We start from the raw sequence: 23,709 nt of genomic DNA, 5'->3' as shown, positions 1-23,709 counted from the left end.
TGTTTCAATAAATTTGACCAGTTTTTTAAAAAAAATTCCTGAAAAAACATGTATTATAGTATACATGTAGAAACAAAAAGTAAAACGAAGATATAAATTTAATTGTGTAGTGCTTATTTTAAACTAAGTATATATTAATCAACTGTTTTAAGGAAAGAAGAAATATTACAGAAAAAGAGATCGAAATTAGGGTTGAGGTTATTATATATTTCATTTAAATGATGTCACTGTAAGTAAATGGGAACCATAGAAAGTCTTGAAATACGTAACACGAGTACATGAAAGGGCGCATATGATCTGGATGATACTCGAGGTATTTTAAAATTTATTTGACTTAAAAGGTATGGACTAAGTTTAGAATTTATAATTTTGAATAAGATAACTAAAAATAACATATTTTGTCTTTCTGCTAGAGTGAAAAAATTAAATCGTCGACATAATTGTTAGTAGTCAGAGCCACGCTGTGGATATACGCCATCGATCTTAAATGCTAAATACTTAAAAAAAACGCTTTTAGATATAATCGATGTCGTTAGAATGATAAACAAAATAGGGATTCGAAATTTCATTAGCATATTCGAATTTTGAACGAACTAAAGAGTAGAACAGCATAAATAAAATGTTCCGGTTTGTAAAATCACGAGTAGCACGAAATAGGAAGCCCAAGGCCCTCGACGCCCTCGCCCCTAGACTTATTGTTAAACAAATTTTTAAGCACGAGTTTAGCAATTATTTTCTTCCTATGAACTAATGAATGAATCTTGGTAATTTTTGGTATGGTTATGTTAAGAAATATTTACTTTGTCATTAATTTTATTAATTTTACTAGATTAAAAAAATAATTTTTCAATTACATTCGATTCTAAAATATTTTTAAAGTGTTTTAATATTTTTTTACAACTAAGAAAAACAAGGTACGCCTAAAAAAATTTATCAAAAAACAGAACACTTCAAATTTTCCTTTGGATTTTGAAAGTACTATGTTCGTAAATTAAAAAATCGGTGAACCAAAATATTCCATCGAGAGCTTTTTGAGAAAAATTTCATTAAAATTTCTTTTCTTGAAATATTTTTTTAACATATAAGTCTTGTATATATTGCAACGCGACTTCTAGCAATAAGGGAAAATTCCCTATAAAAGAAACGCTACAAAAATGGCGGATGTTCCGGTCAAAATAATCCACAAGTTCCACACTTCGAACTCGTGGAAATACCCGCGACGATCCGTTTATTTATTCGGGGAGCTTCCCCGGGCGCCAGGTGGACAACTACCCGGACCTCCGCGACACTTTATTCTTCGAGAGCACGCCGGTCTAGCTCTTATTCCGAGCTCTCGAGGATGTTTCGAGCATGACTCTTTTTAACTGTGGATTCTCGATGCCGAGAGAGGAGAAAACGACACAACACTCACTGAAATAAATGATAAGTTTCTCTATTTTTACTATAAGAGAAGTTGGCATTTATTATTAATGATTTTACTGAATTTTCTAATCTTTTACACCAAACAAAACTAACACTGAATTTAAAGTCCTTTTAGAAATAACCACACTTCCGGTGTATCGTAGATGAAAACGTGACTGGCCGGCGATGGCGTCGACGATTGCTTTACTCTTGGTGAACCAGGTATAAATTGCCAACGAGAATGTGGATGAGGTCGGCACTAACCTCGGATACGTTGCAGCATTTCTCTATATTCCGCGGGACGATCCATTTGACGTCTTTTTCTTTAAAATAACTAATATTAAAAAAGAGCACCAGTGACGCGGGTTTCTTTCGTTGCGTTCTCGCGGCTAGCCAAGCTCGCACTGAATTTTGGAAACTTGGCAATTAGGCGATTAGACGCCTATTTTCCACTGGAATAATTTGCCCCTGCAGGGTGGCAACGGTAGTCCCATCAGTCCCTTGAAGCTGGGGTGGTTGCCCGTGACCAAAAATGATTTGTTCCGGGCACAAAGTGTCAAATGTAAGAGTTGAATAGAGCCTCCAATGCATCCTTGCATACTGCAGTTGCATCTTCTTCTTTTGACCAATCAACGTTTTCTTATAATATCTAATTCTTTAAATTATTTACAATAATTGAAAGAAGTGTGGTTTCTCCTATAAATTTATACTAAATTGAACAATGCAAATTATAGTACTTCTCAGATCAACAACAATATCAATAACAAATAACAACAAATAATATTATAAATAATTGGCGAGTTCGGGCTTGGCCAGCATTCTTTCAATTTAATTAAATAATTTGGCTTGATAATTCGTAATAAATAATATTAGATTTTTCTGCGAGACTTTTACGGCTTTGTACGTGATTATTTAAACGTACGTGAAAAAAAAGTTGATCGGATCGTGCTGTAACTTGTACATAGTTTAGACCTAAAGGAAAGTAATTTAACCAAGAAGTATTGTTTGGTTTTTTCAAATACTGTCGAAGAGGGAACATTTTTTTGAATTTTTTTTAAGTTCGGTCCTTTTTTGTTATTTTTGAGATATTAATTAATTAATAAATGAATGAAATGAAATATTTTACAAATAAATAAAGTTATTGCAAACCTGAAGGTACCAATTGAAAGCTGACGTTATTCCTCATCCAACGAGCTCGTTGGGTGAGGAATTATGTAAACTTTTATTAAGGCTCTAAATTTGAATTTTTTTTGCACCATTTGAAAGAGCAGGAAAAAACCTTTCAAGAACATATAGGACAAATTTTTCTTCTTCTTTCTGTTTAAAAGTTACAAGTCTTCAAATATTCACTATTTAAATTTTTCAAAAAAATCCAACCCCCTCCCTCTTCGACAGTTTTTGAAAAAACCTAACAATACTCCGTGGTTAGATTACTTTACCCTAGGTCTAAACTATGTGCCAGTTACAGCCCGATCCGCTCAACTTTTTTTTTACTCAGTTCGCTACACGAATTTTACCCCATATATATATATCACGGTGGTCCTTAACACACATTAACCCAAAAGTTCTTTCACTGTAAAATTTCTTTCATATCTTGAATGTGGACACTTTCCTGAGTATTTTGCAAAAAAATTTAAATTCTTTCATCGATCCGTTTTTGAGAAAATCGATTTTTTAGGTTAAAACATTCAATTTTTTTTCTTTAAGAAACATTATGTAATCTCCCAGTAAAAATTTACATAAAACCTATCTTTATAAAGAATAAGTTTTATTCAATCTGTTCTGATATTTTATACTTGGGATAATAGTGGTATTGTTTTTTTAATTGTTAGTTCATGAATGGAGTCTTTAGTTAGTAAAGAGAGAACGACAATCAGCTCCTATTACCACACATCTCTTCCCATACCATACCACACGCCGGCCTCCCACTTGTTCTCGGCGAGTGATTATACCTCGTTCGCTCAGAGTTATTTGTCAGAACGTTCTCCGCTTGTTCTCGAGGCACTTTTCGGAGCTAGTGGATGCGGCCTCACGTCTGGAATACTCTAATTTCATTAGACGTACTTCTCTTTGAATACAAGTATACATAAGAGGGCGTACACTTGACTATAAGTACTTATATGTGTGCAGTGAACCACCTTCCTTAGGCTGTATATTGTAGAGGTATTTCTCTCAGTATATAGATTTCTAGAGAAGATCGTACACTAGACTATAGGTATTTCTGTGTCTAATGAACATCTTGGAAACCTAGTGCCAATCATCCTCGTCTTCTCAGACTCTTCTACAGGTACTTTTGTTAAAAAGTCATCTTTCATTTTCCTTTCCTTGCGACTCGATTCCGGATGAGTACAGGTACCTCCTGTTTCATCTGAACCACAAGATTGATCCTCTATCTCAGAATATTTCCTGGATAGAGGTGAGATCTTGTGGAAACATTATTTTCAGTATTTCGCGTCGGGCGTGAACATCAGGTAGCCTCATAGCCTGACTAGTCCTCTGATTGATCCTTGATCAATCTATAGTGTGCACGAAATCTAGATTCGTTCGACGACGTAAATCCGGAAGTAAATTTTTAGAATAGCTTCGGAGAATAGTCGGAAAAATAAGACAAAAGGGAATTGAATTATTCTCAAACTAGACTAGGCCTAAAAAAATTAACAAAAAATTGTTAATTTCAATTCACATTTTAAATTCTAGATTCTGTTATATTTTTTTGTTTGATCTGCACCGACAGTTTCAAAACGAAAACTACGATAACTTTATTTGTACTTTTTTTACTTTTGTATTGCTTTTTTTATTATTACAATACAAGTTTCTTTCTAAGGTACAAACAATGTTTTATTAATGACTTTTCCTCTCCTATCAAAATCACAGATAAAAGTAAGGTTCCTAAATAAAATAATGTTTTGATTACTTTAAAATCTAGTAATATACTTTATTGGAATACTCTGGCTCCATCCGGCGAGCAAATCCTATGGGCTATAAATATACGATCATTACAAGTTGAAATAATATCTAACAGATGTCATATTTCCGGTAATATGTGAAATTTCATCTTTCTGTAAATATATTTATTCATTCATTTCATTCATGAACTAATAATTAAAAAAAGCAATTCCACTATTATTCCAAGTAAAATATATCAAGACAGTTTGAGTAATACTTATTCTTTATGAAGTTAGGTTTTATGTAAATTTTTACCGTTATATTACATAATGTTTCTCAAAGAAAACAAAAAATTGAATTCTTTAACCTAAAAAATCGGTTTTCTGAAAAACCGAAAGATTTTTAATTTTCTTGCAAAATGCTCAGGAAAGTATATACATATATACACCTGTATTAAAATCCCGGAACAATTACCACAAAAAACCAACCCTAGGACAAAAGAACCTTTGTTAATCAATGAGGATTAACTCTGAGGACCTAGGTAATAATTTGTTTTTTCTCATTTATTACATGGAAAAATAAAGATGTAACAACCCTTGGACAATAGAACCATTGTTAATGAGGATTAACTCTGAGAACCCAGGTAATAATTTCGGGCAGTAGCCGTTTCACTTCCGTAAGGGGAAGTGGTATACCCCCACTTTACCGGCCGGGCCATAAACACGGAGCTCGAGGGAGCGAAGCTCCGCGGGGGGCCTGAGTGGCGTTCTCGTCCCTAATGACACTTATAGTTTATGGCTCTTAATAAGTTTTTCAAAAAAAATATAAAATTTTTAATTATAAACATTTTTAATTCTTTCTTAACATATTCACATTCCTCAGAATTTCACGATCCAATTAAAAATGTTATAGTTTTTGATGTATTACTAAATATAATTACTAAAGAAAATTTAAGTTTCCAAAAAATCAGAATATAAAATACACATATTAACATTTTTTTGTATTTTTAATTTAAACCACTCTTATTATACATTTTTTTTGCCTTCTTTTCGAAAATATGATTTTTTTCGAGTTATTTAAATAAAAAACGACTTTTCGTTCATTTTATTTTCAAATTTTTTCTTTTTTAAGGGGACTTTCTGGTTTAAAATTTCAAAAAAATCGATTTTTTTTTTAGCTTAAAAATGTTCCATAGTATCATAGAATTACTGTCCCAAAACGTTTTTTAAAAAATATGTACAAAAACAAAAGTTATAACAATATTTATGACGGTATGTATTTCAACAACAATCTACAGTTATCTTATTTACATATTTGGTGTTCCTCTTTTATTGATATTAGCTTGAAACATGTTACTCGAGGGTTTTTGGGGTCGCTGATTACGAATTTGATGTCAGTTTTTGAAAATACAAAATGGCGGATCCAATATGGCGGACGAAAAAATAAAAATTCAAGCGGATTTGCTTAAAACTTGTTACTCGGGGGTTTTTGGGGTCGCTGATTACGAATTTGATGTCAGTTTTTGAAAATACAAAATGGCGGATCCAATATGGCGGACGAAAAAATAAAAATTCAACCGGATTTGCTTAAAACTTGTTACTCGGGGGTTTTTGGGGTCGCTGATTACGAATTTGATGGCAGTTTTTGAAAATACAAAATGGCGGATCTAATATGGCGGACAAAGATTAAGAAATTAATTAAATTTAGTTGAAAATGGTAACTTGTGGCCTTTTGAGATTGCTAGTTATGAATATAGGCACAAAACATTAACGTTCTAGGAACGTTTTAAATACATATACACTGAAAAAAAATGCTATAGAATCTAAAGATATGCTATTGCGGGCTGCCAAAAGCAGATATTGTTGAATGAATAGCATATGTTCAAAATTTTAAAGCATTGCGTTTGAATCAAATACTTCATTATCAATTTTGAAAGTAATACTGTCGAATTGTTCATATATGCTATTAGTTTAACATTATCTTCAAAAACCCCCGAGTAACAAGTTTTAAGCAAATTCGGTTGATTTTTTATTTTTTCGTCCGCCATATTGGATCCGCCATTTTGAATTTTCAAAAACGGACATCAAATTCGTAATCAGCGACCCCAAAAACCCCCGAGTAGCAAGTTTTAAGCAAATCCGGTTGAATTTTTTTTTTTCGTCCGCCATATTGGATCCGCCATTTTGAATTTTCCAAAACGGACATCAAATTTGTAATCAGCGACCCTAAAAACAGCGGGATACGAAGTTCTGTTGTAATAAAAAGTTGTTTGATATTCATGACTCAATGAAATATGTTATGAAAACTTTGAACGCGTTTTTCTCGAAAACTCATTTTTCAAACTGGTACAGAGTTTTTCTCGAAATCTACCGAACCGATTTTGATTTGGTTATTTTATTTGGTTATTAATTTATTACGTACGCTAAAGTGTAAATTTATTATTTTATTTTAACCCGATGCATCACAGCGCTGATGGTAAACGCCCACGCCTGCAAATTTTGGAAATGTTCTGTTCAAGTCGCCCCGCCTACCGGCCCACTGAGCTTGCACGGCCAATCACAACGCGTAATTTTTAAATTTTCAATTGCAATTTACGCAAAAACTATAAAAAATTTTAAAAAACTGTAAAGGACTTTTCGTCTTATTTTTTTCTGAAGAATATGTCCCTTTAATATGTACACGCTCGACTGGGACACCCTGTATGTATATACCTGTGTTAGACCCTTAGAACAATTAACACAAACAATACCAAACCTTAGACAATAGAGCCTTTGTTAATGAAGATTAACTCTGAAGAGGCAGGTAATAATTTTTAAATTTTTATATTAAAATTTTTAGGGGCTTTAATACAGGTATATACATATATACAGATATATGTATATTTGTGACGCTCCACGAGAGAAGGGACCTATCTCCGAAATAATATTAGGCTTAGTTTTCATGTACGGTGCACGGAAAACTGAGCCTAATGTTATTTCGGGGATAGGTCCCTTCTCTCCTGGAGCGTCACATTTATTTTTATTTCCAAATCAAAAAGGAAGAAGATTAAGATTTTAGATAAAGATATTCTTATGCCATTTTGAATTGTCTAGATAGAGAAACGTAATGTTAAACGAAGAAGTACTTATGCTATATTCCTTGGTGTAGAAAGAAAGAAGTTTTTACCTAGGTCCTCAGAGTTATTAATTAATCCTCTTTAACAGATTGCAGGTCAAGCGAACCCTCATTTGCAAAATAAAGATACATATTTCTCTCTCCATAACTTGTTCTTCTCTCTGTCGCCGAAAACACAGCACGGGTGCGGACGAAATGAATGAAGGAACTGGCAAATTATTATAAGTAATAATAATTATATATAATTTGAATGATAAATAATAATATAAAAACATCTTTTCTCTCTTAAATAACGAATGTTATTAGATATTGAATTAATTTTATTAATTCTGTAATGAGAATAATTCTATAAAAATATCATCAAAAAATTTATTTATTTCGAATATTTAAGAATCGAACTAATTGTAAGACAAAATTTTATTTAAGTAGGGCGAATATCTAAAATAAATTCTAAAAGTTTCATTTTTCTAATTTTTTAAGTTCTGATTTAAGCAATATATTCAAATTCAAATTTTTGTCGCAGTTTTTAGTTTTGATGGTCAAGAAAATTTCAGGCAATACTTAATCAAGTTTTACAGATATTTAATAAAAGTTTTTATTAAATAATTTTGAAAGAGTTAAAGTTGAAATTTTTAGAAATAATTGAATTTCAAAATATTTTGTTAATTTTCAGACAGTACATAATACAATAATTTGAAAACTCTTTAGGCGAAAAATGGTTTCAGATAGTTGAATTTTTGAAGAATATTATAAAAATCATTAAAAATAATTGAACTGTAGGAGAGTTATAATTGAAATTTTTAAATTTCAAAAAATTTTAGAGGGAAAATTTTAGAAATAATAAAATTTTTTAAGCTTTTAAATTGAAATTTTTAAAAATAACTGAATTTTAAAAGATTGTGCTTAATTTAGACAATAATTATAATAAGAGAAATTTTTAGTTTTTTCTGTGAATGAAGAATTTATTAGAAATCACATAAAAAAATTGAATTCCAAAAGATTTTAATCAAAAAATGCTTTCAGATAATTTAATTTTCGAAGAATGTTATAAAAATCATTTAAAATAATTGAAGTTTTTGCAAATAATTAAATTTCAAGTGATTTTGAAGAAAAATTTTTTGGTAATTTTATTTGCTTATTTTCTTTAAAATTACAATTTTAGTTAAAAATTTGTTATATAATTGAAATAAAGACACATACTCTTCTGCTATACTATTGCTCTATATATACTTGCGCAGTAAACAATTTTTGGTTACCGCACGAACTACCTATGTATATAAAATCTTCCTTCATTGCCCTCATTTTCTACTACATCCACTTGTAATTACAAGTGTATTTGATACTTTAAAACTTTTTTCAAAAATTTTATGAACTTCTTACACGTGTAAATACACGTGTAATCGATCCTTTGATTTAAATTTTTTTCTGAAACTTCACGAGTCTATTACACGTGTAATTTATACGGTAATGTATTCATGAGTGGACCGCCAAAGCTTTTTTTTCGAAAAATTTCTTTAAGAAAGCAAATTAATAGTAGTTTTCTATTCCAAGCTTTAGTTTAGATCCACCTCTCTAAGGATCTAAACTAAAGCTTGAATAGAAAACTGACATGCACCCCCCTATCCCAAACTTTATAAGCAAGAATTATCATATTACAGAATTTCATTTTTTATAATTTATTTTTTTCGAATATTGTTAGAAGGTAATTGTATTTTATAATAATTTTAATTTGTTTTAATTATGAATTGAAGAAAAAATTATTTAAGATAAGTAAATTTATTATTATTAAAATATTTAATATTAATAGTTTAAAATTTTATTATTTATCTATTTTTTTGCTTTATTTTTTAAGTAAGATAAATTTACTTTTAATGAATTATGATATTTCTTAATGTTCATTTTTCATCATTTTTATAAGCCACAATATATTTAAGCATAAACTAATGTAGTTATGAATACGTGTTTAATTGAAATTTGAGAATACAGAATTTTCATATTTCCGAATTTTCTCTGTAGGTAAGAAAATTTTTTGTTTGAGCTTCCGCTCTCTGTTCTCGTATATATACAGAACAGAGAGAGAAAATTCAAACCTACAGACTACTTACCTACAGAGAAAATTCGGAAATATGAAAATTCTGTATTCTCAGATTTCAATTAAACACGTTGTTACATTCCGGTAACAAGTTTCCCTAATTTTCCTTAAAATCATCATTAAAATAAGACATTTCATATAATTCTATGATAATTTTACTATATTAAAACTATATGTCTTATTTTAATGTATTTATTTATGTATATATTGATAGGATAGAGCGTGGAAACGAAATCGATTTCAAAAGAGATATGACGTTCGTTTTCACCATAAAAGTTCAGAGAGTTAAGAAGCTAATAATAAGATATATGTTAGCAAAATCTGAAACAAGTTCGAGCTTGTTTGTTTATACGCGTGAAGAATGTGAAGATTGTGAGGATCCAAGTGTAATCTGATCTTTAAAAACCCATTGTCAGCATATAAAAGAGAGAATTCAGAAAGAAGGAGACTCAATGTCATATATGCGATGTAGATCATTACCATATAAGGAAAGCGATTCTATTTATAGATCACCCCTTCCTCAATAATATGACATTTTTTCCACTAATAAGCATAATCGACTAGTATATAAACAAGAGCTTTTTCCATAAAGCTTGTCAAAAGTTCCGGTGCAATCTCTAACATTGTAGAGCGACCCTTCAGTTTACTTTCGCCATAATGATTGTATTCTTTCCTGATAGCTAATAGGTTCAAGTTAATTTGACTTTTCACTTAGAACATAGTTCTTTCCTGATAGCCAATATGTGCAAGAGAAACAAATTAACACTTAGGATCAATAATTTAATAGAAATAACTGTCGCATTTATAACTATAAATACTAAAGAAATCTTGCATTACCTCTTTTTCTAAGTTTATCAATTTAGTATATGTTGCTTCTCTTACACCTGCAATAAAATTCATTCCTGTCAAAGGTGTGAGTGACGAGAATAACAATAAAGAATATTGTAATTCTTTAAATATAAAACAATCAAAGTCGTTAAAGTTACACAAGTGCAACAAAACGAACTATTTCAAATCAAATCAAAACCAATTTATAACGACTAAGCTATAATCATCAATTTATCCGACTTCATTGCTAAAAGTAAGTAAAAGAATTGTAAACTTGTATCATTATTGGATAATCATTACTATATAATTATTATTTAATCAACAAATGTTATAAAAGAGAATATTTAACTTGTTATTGTAACGCAAAACCCGTAGTTTTGACAAGTGACCATGATCCTACATAAAAATAAATATCAGGCTTTACCAACCTGATTAATCAGCCTTATTACCTTCATGTAAATAAAATTCATTTTATTTAAAAACCACGCCTAGTTCGGAATGTAACACACGTATTCATAACTACATTAGTTTATGTTTAAAAAAGTTGTGGCTTATAAAAATGATGAAAAATGAACATTAAGAAATATCCTAATTCATTAAAAGTAAATTTATCTTACATAAAAAATAAAGTAAAAAATAGATAAATATTAAAATTTTAAACTATTAATATTAATTATTATAATAATAAAATACAACAAAAATAATCATAAAATTAATTTAGATAAATAAAAATTTATACCTAAAATAGAAATTAAAAGTAATAAAATTTGCGTATAATAATTATTAAATATTATAAAAAATTTAGTCATCGACAAATAAATTGAACAGAAATTTCAAAATATAAATTGTAAATTTAATGCAAATTGATTTTAAAAAAAAAATGAATTATAGAAAGATATCAAGGAATAAAAATGTTAATAATTACAAAAAATAATATATTACAATAATTCTAATAAATGAAGAAGTATGTAAATAAAAATCCATACTAAAAACATTCCATCAATAAAAAAATTCTTCATTCCATTTTACTTAACCTTCAAAAATATTATTAATAAACATTTTAAAAATTTAAACTTCTACAATTTTAGAATTCAGCAAAGTAAAAATTATTAATTATTATTTATCTAGTAAAATGTACTTATCTTAAATACTTTTTTCTTCAATTCATAATTAAAACAAATCAAAATTATTGCAAAATACAATAACCTTCCAACAATATTCGAAAAAAATAAATTATAAAAAATGAAATTCTGTAATATGATAATTCTTGCTTATAAAGTTTGGGATTGGGGGAGTGCAAGTCAGAAAACTACGATTAATTTGCCTTCATAAAGAAATTTTTCTAAAAAAAGTTTAGGCAGTCCACTCAAGGTGACAATACCCAAATTTGATATTTGTTAAAAATTTTGTGAAGTTCTTACACGTGTAAAAAGGTCATAAAGTTTTCGAGAAAGATGAAAGTATCAAATATACGTGAGTAACTCCAGGTCAACCGTGTTAACAAATTTTCATTGATTTTTTTAAATGTTAAAACTTGTATGAAAATCTGTAGTTTATAATAAAACAAAAAAGTGCTTTTAACCGTTTTTTGAAATTTTAAATTTTTGTTAGTTTTTTTTGCACAAACAAAATTTTACAACATTTTAAAGAAAAAATAATAACTCAACAACCGTTTGCAATAAATTAATGAAACTTATACTGATTATATAAAAAATTGCTTGAGCTTGATGCGCGAAAAGAAGTGGTTTACATTTTTTGTCTATTAATAAAAATTCTACTACCGTTTCTTAGTTGAATACACCTGTTTTAACCCTCACGTGCCTGAGTACATTTTTTGACGTTCATACCTGAGCTGAGTCCGAGGGACCCAGCTGCTTGAATTCCATAAAAAACAAAATTTAATAGCAGGATATTCAATAATTTAATTCTAAATTGTAATATTTTGTAAATATAATTGCAAAGAATATTATTTTAATCTTTTGACTCTCTAGGGTACATAAATAGCCCACAAAAAGTCCTTTTGTGGCACCTTTTTCGACAGAGCGAATTTGAGTGTACAGAAAAAAAGTAATTAATTTAATTTAAGCATTACTGCAGTTATACTTAAAAAAATTTTACGGTATTCTTAGGTTTTTGGGGTCGCTGATTACAAATTAGGCTTCAGATTTGGAAAATTTAAAATGGCGGACGAATTTTCAAAAGTTAAACACATTTCCTTGAAAATTGTTACTCGGAGGTTTTTAGGGTCGCTGATAAAGAATCCAGTGTCCGTTTTTCAAAATTAAAAATGGCGGATCCAGTATAGCGGACGATTTTTTAATAATCGTTCGGATTCGCTTGAAAATCGTTACTGGGGGGTTTTCGGGGTCGCTGATTTCGAATCTGATGTAAGTTTTTTAAAATTTAAAATGTCGGATCCAATATGTCGGACTGAAAAATTAAAAATAAATACAATTTACTAATATCAGATTCGTAATCAGCGACCTTAAAACGCCTGAATAATGAGTTTCAAGCATAACCGTCAAATTTAAAAAAATATATCCGCCATTTTCAATTTTGAAAAACGGACACCGGATTTTTAAATTTTAAATATATATTATTAGCTTCATTTTCTTTAGATTCCTTGAAGCCTAAGTGCAGCGTAGGTTGTAGCAACCCTTCTTATTGTTAGAGTGATATGGCGCGGCGGTTGGTGCGTATCACAATAAAAAATTCGTTTAATACTCTTCTAGTGGAAAATACAAATTTTTTCTTTTTGGAACTTAAAGAGGAGACTGCCATGTACACTTCATTTAACTTTTATCATAACACAGCCCCACAAAAAAAAAAGTGTCGTGCGCGGCAGACCAGACTAGTCATTTCCCATGTATTTTGACGCGCTGAACACGAATCCGAAGTCCGTTTTGCTCCATCACGTCAGGATTTTTTTCTAACCTCCAAAAACCTGTCGGATTTTGAGAGGTAGGCTATTTTTTTAAAAAATTGATGGATTTACTTCAAAATTGGTATCTAGGGGTTTTTTGGGTCGCTGATGACGAATTTGAAGTTAGATTTTCAAAATTCAAAATGGCGGCTCCAATATGGCGGACGAATTTTGTAAAAAGTGATGGATTTACTTCAAACTTGGTATCTAGGGGTTTTTTGGGTCGCTGATTACGAATCTAAAGTTAGATTTTCAAAATTTAAAATGGCGGCTCCAATATGGCGGACGATATCGACCCTTCAAAGGTGATAATTCCGCCCTTACACACGAAACTAGGAGCAATTAAACAGTTTGTCAAAGCCTTAGATAAAAAAGGAAACTGTTTCAAATACCTGGAACAAAAGTTTCCAGAAATCTCTGATGCGAAACTAAAAGAAGGGGTTTTCGACGGACCACGTATTCGCAAATTGTTAAAAGATGAGCAATTTATCACCAAGATGAATAAAAAGGAGAAAGCCGCATAACTTAGTTTTAAAGCAGTTGTCGAAAATTTTCTGGGTAATCACAAGAGTGAAAATTGGGAGCAAATAGTTAGTGATATGATTAAAAACTTTGGTAAGTTAGGATGCTTAATGAGCATAAAGTTGCATTACTTAGACTCGCATCGGGATTAATTCCCTGAAAATTTGGGAGATTACAGTGAAGAACAAGTACCTGGAGGCACCAATTTAAAAAGAAAACCATTACACAAATCCTTTGAGGACAAAAGAGTGCGCTACCATAAAAAGACGTGAATACCTTACTTATGTATATAAGAATTTTCATTTCTAGTTTTGAAAATCTAACTTCAGATTCGTAATCAGCGATCCAAAAAACCCCTAGGTACCAAGTTTGAAGTAAATCCATCAACTTTTACAAAATTCGTCCGCCATATTGGAGCCGCCATTTTGAATTTTGAAAATCTAACTTCAAATTCGTCATCAGCGACCCAAAAAACCCCTAGATACCAATTTTGAAGTAAATCCATCAATTTTTAAAAAAAATAGCCTACCTCTCAAAATCCGACAGGTTTTTGGAGGTTAAAAAAAAATCCTGACGTGATGGAGCAAAACGGACTTCGGATTCGTGTTCAGCGCGTCAAAATACATGGGAAATGACTAGTCTGGTCTGCCGCGCACGACACTTTTTTTTTTTGTGGGGCTGTGTAATTAGAGGGGTAGAACACATAAATAATGTAAATTGTTTATAAAATTGTTATTAAAAATATCGCATTTTTAGGTTTACAATTTTGCAATTATATTCATTGAAAAGAGGGCAATTTTTTATATAATCAGTATCAGTTTCATTAACACCGGCACACAAAAAAAAAAAATTTCGAGTGCGAAGACCGCCACATGGTAGGTTCTCTTCCAGATGTAACTAAAGAGAAAATCCTAGTCCGACCTCGAGTTTGGTTCTTGTTTCATTTTTACAGGCCTGGTGGGGGGTGTAGTTTGAGAAATTAACATATATGGGAATTTAATTTCTTTTATCAACTGAAAGTGAATGTTTGCTTATTCTAACTGTGGATTTTGATTCAGTGGCTCTAATTACATGAAAATTTAATAAATACAAAAATTTAAAAATGGCGGATCCAATATGGCGGACCTAAAATGGTGGATTTTTTGAAAAATTTGCTTGGATTTCCTTGAAACTTGTTACTAGGGGGTTTTTCGGGTCGTTGATTACGAATTTGATGTCAAATTTTATAAATTCAATATGGCGGATCCAATATGGCGGACCTAAAATGGTGGATTTTTGAAAAATTTGTTTGGATTTCCTTGAAACTTGTTACTAGGGGGTTTTTGGGGTCGCTGATTACGAATTTGATGTTAGTTTTTCAAAATTCAAAATGGCGGATCTAATATGGCGGACCTAAAATGGTGGATTTTTGAAAAATTTGTTTGGATTTCCTTGAAACTTGTTACTAGGGGGTTTTTGGGGTCGCTGATTACGAATTTGATGTTAGTTTTTTGAAATTCAAAATGGCGGATCCAATATGGCTGAAAATTTTCGAAAAATTGTTTGGTTTTTGTCAAAAATTGTTATTTTGGGCTGTTTAGGTTGCTGAATATGATTTTAATGTCAACTTTAATACATTAAAAATAGCGTATTTGAAATGCCGAGTAACGGTCGACTTATTTCGAATTTAATTTGAATTTGTTTAAAACATTAAGACTTATTAAAAACACTTCTTTTGAAATGGGCCGAATTTGCGATTTTCGTTTCATAGTTTAAATTAGCAAAGTAGTAGGTGCGAAATTTTTTCAATCTTAACTTATGTTGCTTAGAAGTGTCAGAATCTTATTCAGCAACCTAAACAGCCCAAAATAGAAATTTTTTACAAAAACCAAACAATTTTTCGAAAATTTTCAGCCATATTAGATCCGCCATTTTGAATTTCAAAAAACTAACATCAAATTCGTAATCAGCGACCCCAAAAACCCCCTAGTAACAAGTTTCAAGAAAATCCAAACAAATTTTTCAAAAATCCACCATTTTAGGTCCGCCATATTAGATCCGCCATTTTGAATTTTGAAAAACTAACATCAAATTCGTAATCAGCGACCCCAAAAACTCCCTAGTAACAAGTTTCAAGGAAATCCAAGCAAATTTTTCAAAAAATCCACCATTTTAGGTCCGCCATATTGGATCCGCCATTTTTAAATTTGTGTATTTATTAAATTTTCATGTAATTAGAGCCACTGAATCAAAATCCACAGTTAGAATAAGCAAACATTCACTTTCAGTTGATAAAAGAAATTAAATTCCCATATATGTTAATTTCTCAAACTACACCCCCCCCCCCCCCGCCAGGCCTGTAAAAATGAAACAAGAACCAAACTCGAGGTCGGACTAGGATTTTCTCTTTAGATACATCTTAAGGAAGAGAACCTACCATGTGGCGGTCAAAAAACGGTTAAAAGTGTTTTTTTGTTTTATTATAAACTATAGATTTTCATAAAAGTTTTAACATTTTAGAAAATCAATGAAAATTTGTTGACACGGTTGACACGGAGTTACTCACGTGTAATTACAAGTGTAAAAATTTCATTAAATTTTCCAGAATTGTAAAGGTACTTTTGAACAAAAGTAGTGATTTTATGTGTAGTTACACATGTAAAAAGTGCATTATATTTTCGAGAAATGTCAAAGTATCAAATTCACGTGGAGTTTCAAGAAAAAATCTAAATTTGAATCAAAGTATCGATTATACGTGTAGTTACACGTGTAAAAAGTTCATAAAATTTTCGAAAAATATCAAAGTATCGATTACAAATGTATTTCTACGTGTAATAATTCTTGAAATTTCGAAAAAGCTTTAATGTATCAAAAACATGTGTAATTACACGTGGAGTTTATTGAAAAAAAGACTTTCAAATTCCAAGTATAAATTACACATGTGGCCAAATCTACACGAGTATTTTTTCAATAGAGAATGCGACAGTAGTGATCACAAAGTGAATTAAAAAAGCATAGTCGCCGTGGGCGGTTATTTAATTATTTCTAGTCGAATCGTCAAACTTCTATGAGTACAATGAAGTTAACAATGAATGTTTGAATGTTGAAACATGAGAACATGTTTAAGTATATCGTAGAGTTTAGTCAATATTCTTCAAAACATCTTTAAAGGAAAAGAATTTACATAACATATAGAAAAAACGTGCAAAATTAAAAACTGTAGCGAAATGTCGAACTCATCATTGAAGCTACCTAAATGCTCTAAGGTACTGTAATTTCACATGAGACGTATTAATTTTACAAATGTTTATGTTTTTCATAACTCGCATAAGTCATCAGACTTTGCAGTTTTCTCTCTCGGTAACAAAAGTAAGTTGTAAATTTTAGCAGCAAGACATAGATATAGCAACCATTGTACACAGAGTTATTTAATATTTACGAATTATTTTCTTCTTGATACACGATGTTTTTTTAAAAAAAGAATTTGTTTTTTGTTAAACTGTTTCTATTAAACATGTAATATAAAACCATATTTTACAATTAAAATGAGCTTTTACATTATATATATATTTTATTAAATACTTACACTATATGAAAAAAATTAATAATTGACAGTAAGAGTAAACTTACTTTGGTGCTATATCAGAACCTTGCTGCATAAGAGAGCCTATGGTGAACCAGAGAGAGTTAAGGAGAGTGAAATCGTTTCCTACGACATCCGTTTTACTGCTGCAAGGATGCGGATTTTCCCATTCATAAGGACTGAACCTGCAGACAATGGAATGAAAAATTAAAATGTTTATGTGGAAAGTTAAATATACCGAAGCGTCGTTATTTGTAACCATTTCGTCGGTTTTTATAACAAAAAATTCATATCGTCGAACTACATAAATGCAAACAAACAAGCAGTTTTTAGAAATTCCGACAACTTTTACTGGATTACCATCTGACGAAAGTCTGAAAGGACTCTGCAGATATTCTGCTGAAATTCGGGTTACTTAGAAAGAAAATGAAAATCACGCATGTAAAGTCCAGTAAAATTGACCCGCATTGATATTCCTATATTCTCGGATACTTTCCTAAAGTAGAAAAATTTTCGTGATCTTTTTGAATCGCTTATTTTGTCTAATAATAATCAACATGACACTTGAAAACTACTATTTTACATAGAGTTTAGAAGGTAGTGCTGCTGAGTTTATAAAATATTTGAATATTACTGAAACAAATTTCTTATCTGCCTTGGACATTTTGAATAAGAGGTAAAAAAATAAATGGTTGATTATTAATACCTATTTAAATACATCAATTTAGGACTAGATATAGATAACACAGGCTTGCAAATTTAATCTATTTTTCCGAAAAATGAGTGCGACTAGGTGTTTTCTAAGGGAATTTTCGCCCTGAACAAGAATTCGGTATCCAAAATGCTTCATGACGTAACATTTTTGAGAAAAATCGTGTTGAAACTATAAAAACAGCATTTTTGCTACTTTTTGAAAAATCGTGGAGCAAAATCCTGACGCGATAAAAACTTCTCTATTATCAGAAACTAAAGCTGGAATCATGATCTTTGAAATGAGTCCATAGCCGACTTATTTTCTTCAACCCTTAACCTATCTCCCCTCTTAGAAGAAGAATCAAGAGTCAAGTCCTGTATCTGATAGTGTATTAGCGTTTAGCTAATAGTGTTTAGCTCAAAAATGATCATTCACTACCACAGCCTATAATACCCGTGATTTTTTCCCGAAAAATGGAGACCTTAACCAAAATCCTGACAGTTTTTGGCATAGTAAAGTTGGTTGTATTATTTTCTATTGCAACGTTTTGATGCACATAAGTTATATCAAAATGAGAGCGTTTTGTAAATCATTTTTAGAAATGATACCCGAAACGGTCTGATTGTTTGATGCAAAAAATTCAATCAACTTATATTAATCATGTCCGAAATGAATCGACTGAAGAATAAACGATTTATTTTCAGGTATTTTCGTATGTAATTGCGGAGACTATTTCACTATTTAATTTGAAAATGAGTATAACAGAAAAACAAAGACAATGTGCAATTCGATAATTAAATAGTGACAGCTTATAAACATACCTAAAATGCATGAAAAAAAATTTGTCGATAAAATCAATATAGCCGAGTTTTTAAAAGGTAGGTGGCAGCACTCATCTTTTTTCTTTCTTTAAATTTTTCTGAATCGTTTTTATAAAAAGCAAAACTTTTACTTGAAATATTGGTCAAAAAGATGTATTATGTTATCAAAAAAAGTAATATTGTAATCAATAACATTGATTTAAATAAGATATTTATTATTTTCAACAACAATAAAATAATTCATTATTTTTTGCAATATATTTAATGAAAGAATTCATTTTTTCACAAATATTTTCGATCAAGTAATAAATATTTTTTACCAATTTTTCCGTTCAAAATTAATATTTTTCACCTTTTCTTTGATAAAAAAATTAATTTTTTCACCATTATTTTTGATATAAAAATTAATTTATTTCACCAATATTTTGACTTAAAAATTTTTTTTTTCATGAAAATTTCCTTTAAAAATGTATCTTTTCTTTCTATAAAGAGGAGGTAAAATCCTAATTTTTATTGGCAAAAAAATCTCCATTTTTTATTAAGGGGATGAGACTAAATATTGACAAATAAAAAAATTTAATTTTTTCTCCATTTTTAATTTTTGACGCCATAAATAGAAATCTTTCTTAATAGAGAGTAGGAGTTTAAATCTTAATTTTTATTGGCAAAAAATCTTTATTTTTTATTAATGAAATGGGACTAAATATTGTTAATTTAAAAATTTTAATTTTTTCTCCTCTCAAGATTTCTACTCGTTGCGTCAAAAATTAAAAATGGAGAAAAAATTAAATTTTTTTATTTGTCAATATTTAGTCTCATCCCCTTAATAAAAAATGGAGATTTTTTGCCAATAAAAATTAGGATTTTACCCCCTCCACTTGACAGAAAGAAAAATACATTTTTAAAGGAAATTTTCATGAAAAAAAAAATTTTTTAATTAAAAATATTGGTGAAATAAATTAATTTTTATATCAAAAATAATGGTGAAAAAATTAATTTTTTTATCAAAGAAAAGGTGAAAATTATTAATTTTGAACGGAAACATTGGTGAAAAGTATTTATTATTTGATCAAAAATATTTGTGAAAAAATTAATTTTTTTATTAAAAAAATTGCAAAAAATAATTAATTATTTTATTACAAATATTGTTGAAAATAATTAATATCTTATTTAAATCAATATTATTGATTACAATATTACTTTTTTTGATAACATAATACATCTTTTTGACCAATATAAATCAACTCATTTTTTAAAAAACCGAATTTTACATCTACGAAACTTTGCTCCACTAACTCAAAAATAAAGCCAGCATTGATCCATCACCCTCTGAATTTTTTTAAATCGAAAAAACTACCCCTAATCTGAAGAATAAAATTCAGGAGGCAAGACAATAAAATAACTGATTAAAAAATTTTATAACCAGGTATTTTTACTCCAGCAAAGCAGAAACAAAGCCAGAAATGCTCCCTCACCCTCTAAATTTTTTTTAAATCGAAAAAACCACCCTTAAATAGAAAAATTCAAATTTAATAAGTAAAAAATATTAAATTACCTGTTTTTTTAAAAACAGAACCTTACAAGTATGTAGTTTTGCTCTTCTAACTCAAAAAAATAAAGCCAGCATTGATCCATCACCCTCTGAATTTTTTTAAATCGAAAAAACTACCTTTAATCTGAAGAATCAAATTCAGGAGGTAAAACAATAAAATAACTGATTAAAAAATTTTATAACCAGGTATTTTTACTCCAGCAAGGCAGAAACAAAGCCAGACATGCTCCCTCACCTTATAATTTATTTTTAAATCGAAAAAACCACTCTTAAATCAAACTTAGGAGGTAATACAATATAATTATATTGTATTACCTCCAAAGTTTGATTCATTGATTGTTTTTTTTATTTAAAAAAATGTTAGAGGGTGAGGGAGCATTTCTGGCTTGGTTTTCGCATTGCTGGAGTAAAAATACATGGTTATTAAATTTTATAATCAGTTATTTTATTGTTTTACCTCCTGAATATGATTCTTCAGATTAGGGGTAGTTTTTTCGATTTAAAAAAATTCAGCGGGTGATGGATCAATGCTGGCTATATTTTTTTGAGTTAGAAGAGCAAAACTACATACATGTAAGGTTCTGTTTTTAAAAAAAGCCGGTAATTTAATATTTTTTTACTTCTTAAATTTGAATTTTTCTATTTAAGGGTAGTTTTTTCGATTTAAAAAAAATTTAGAGGGTGAGGGAGCATTTCTGGCTTTGTTTCTGCTTTGCTGGAGTAAAAATACCTGGTTATAAAATTTTTTAATCAGTTATTTTATTGTCTTGCCTCCTGAATTTTATTCTTCAGATTAGGGGTAGTTTTTCGATTTAAAAAAATTCAGAGGGTGATGGATCAATGCTGGCTTTATTTTTTTGAGTTAGAAGAGCAAAACTACATACATGTAAGGTTCTGTTTTAAAAAAAAACAGGTAATTTAATATTTTTTTACTTCTTAAATTTGAATTTTTCTATTTAAGGGTGGTTTTATCGATTTGAAAAAAATTTAGAGGGTGAGGGAGCATTAATGGCTTTGTTTCTGCCTTGCTGGAGTAAAAATACCTGGTTATAAAATTTTTTAATCAGTTATTTTATTGTTATGCCTCCTGAATTTGATTCTTCAGATTAGGGGTAGTTTTTTCGATTTAAAAAAATTCAGAGGGTGATGGATCAATGCTGGCTTTATTTTTTTGAGTTAGAAGAGCAAAACTACATACATGTAAGGTTCTGTTTTTAAAAAAAGCCGGTAATTTAATATTTTTTTACTTCTTAAATTTGAATTTTTCTATTTAAGGGTAGTTTTTTCGATTTAAAAAAAATTTAGAGGGTGAGGGAGCATTTCTGGCTTTGTTTCTGCTTTGCTGGAGTAAAAATACCTGGTTATAAAATTTTTTAATCAGTTATTTTATTGTCTTGCCTCCTGAATTTTATTCTTCAGATTAGGGGTAGTTTTTTCGATTTAAAAAATTCAGAGGGTGATGGATCAATGCTGGCTTTATTTTTTTGAGTGGATAGAGCAAAACTACATACATGTAAGGTTCTGTTTTTAAAAAAAGCCGGTAATTTAATATTTTTTTACCTCTTAAATTTGAATTTTTCTATTTAAGGGTAGTTTTTTCTATTTAAAAAAAATTCAGAGGGTGAGGGAGCATTTCTGGCTTTGTTTCTGCCTTGCTGGAGTAAAAATACATGGTTATAAAATTTTTTAATCAGTTATTTTATTGTCTTGCCTCCTGAATTTTATTCTTCAGATTAGGGGTAGTTTTTCGATTTAAAAAAATTCAGGGGGTGCTGGATCAATGCTGGCTTTATTTTTTTGAGTTGATAGAGCAAAACTACATACATGTAAGGTTCTGTTTTTAAAAAAAGCCGGTAATTTAATTTTTTTTTACTTCTTAAATTTGAATTTTTCTATTTAAGGGTGGTTTTTTCGATTTAAAAAAAATTTAGAGGGTGAGGGAGCATTTCTGGCTTTGTTTCTGCTTTGCTGGAGTAAAAATACCTGGTTATAAAATTTTTTAATCAGTTATTTTATATTTTTACCTCCTGAATTTGATTCTTCAGATTACAGGTAGGGCAATACACCTTTTTCTATTTGATCACAATGAATAGCAGTTGACAGATTTATAAAATTCTCTATTTCATTTTCTAACTCTTTGGAAACCAAGTTGTCAAACTGATTTTCAGACTCAGAAGCATTAACCGATTCAGTGTCATACCAACCAAGCTTAATCACAGCCGTCAATAGAGAATGAATTCCATAAGTCGTGTCATCAAAATCTCAGGTAGGTTCAAGACTCGTCGAAAAACAACAAGTCCTATCAAGATCCTTGGTCCGACCACTATTAGATGAATTAATTTTTTTATTTTCCTCAACTACACCCTTTGATTGAATAATTACAAGCTTGCATCAATTAGGAAAGATGAATGCGACTAGGTGAAATCTCTTTGAAATGTGACCTTAGCCGACTCATTTCCTTTAACTCTTAAAGCAAGGGGTGAATTTTTTTATATTTTTTAAATTTTTTTTAGAAAGTTTAAAACGTATTCTTTCAACACAAAGAATATGGAAATATCTTTTTTCGTTGTTTTCGAGATATTTATTAATTAATTAATTAATGTTAATAAAAAGTGATATATTTTATAAACACATAAAGTTATCGTAATTCTGATGTTAATAAATGAAAGTTGACATAATTCCGCATACAACGAGCCCTACATGAAGTATTTTGGATCAGTGGATTGTTAATAAACCATTCGCTAACATTGCAATTGTTCATAAAAAATCCTCTAATTCAAAATAGTTTATATATGGCTCGTTGGATGAGGAATTACGGCAGCTTACAAATGGTAGCTTCAGAATTGCAATAACTTTATTCATTTGTAAAATTTGTAAAATACACTAGAACGTCAATCGAGAACACGTCAGTCGAGAACAGAGCAAGGGAACACTTGAAGGGAAGTGGGGAAGCGGGTAGAATTTAGGTTATGACTGACGCCAAAGTCGTACTTGTGATTTTTAAATTTAAGGTGGATTCAGTGCCCCACTAGTGAAAATCCCCTAGATAGAATTCACATTGTTGCGTAAGGCCCTTCATACGGCCCTGAGTGTTTTTATTTTCGAGCGATAAAAATCGCGTCAATCGAGAACAGCACTGCACATTCGTCTGTTCTCGATTGACGTTTTAGTGTATTTCATTTTTTATTAACATTATTTAATTAATTAATTAATATCTCAAAAATAACAAAAAAGGACATCTCAATTTTTTTGTGGTGAAAATACACAGTTTTAACTTTCAAAAAAAAAATAAAACAAGTGGTAAATTCAGATGT

At 29.8% G+C, this 23,709-nt stretch overlaps 1 protein-coding gene across 2 annotated transcripts in view; it reads right to left on the bottom strand.

Moving 5' to 3' along the window:
- Nucleotides 1-23,709, bottom strand: part of LOC127276932 (glutamate receptor ionotropic, kainate 2-like) — a 588,544-nt gene that overhangs the window by 303,838 nt on the left and 260,997 nt on the right. For both annotated transcript variants that reach the window (XM_051297684.1, XM_051297685.1), the window contains exon 7: nt 17,376-17,513. In XM_051297684.1, coding sequence (XP_051153641.1) covers nt 17,376-17,513 — 138 coding nt within the window. The remainder of the gene's footprint in view (nt 1-17,375; nt 17,514-23,709) is intronic.

Source organism: Leptopilina boulardi, unplaced genomic scaffold (assembly GCF_019393585.1).
Source record: "Leptopilina boulardi isolate dan_hultmark-lab unplaced genomic scaffold, ZJU_Lbou_2.1 LbouV2_156, whole genome shotgun sequence".
Taxonomy (NCBI): Eukaryota; Metazoa; Arthropoda; class Insecta; order Hymenoptera; family Figitidae; genus Leptopilina; species Leptopilina boulardi.
Note: the sequence above shows the minus strand (reverse complement) of the source record. Positions and strands in the feature narration are given on the sequence as shown.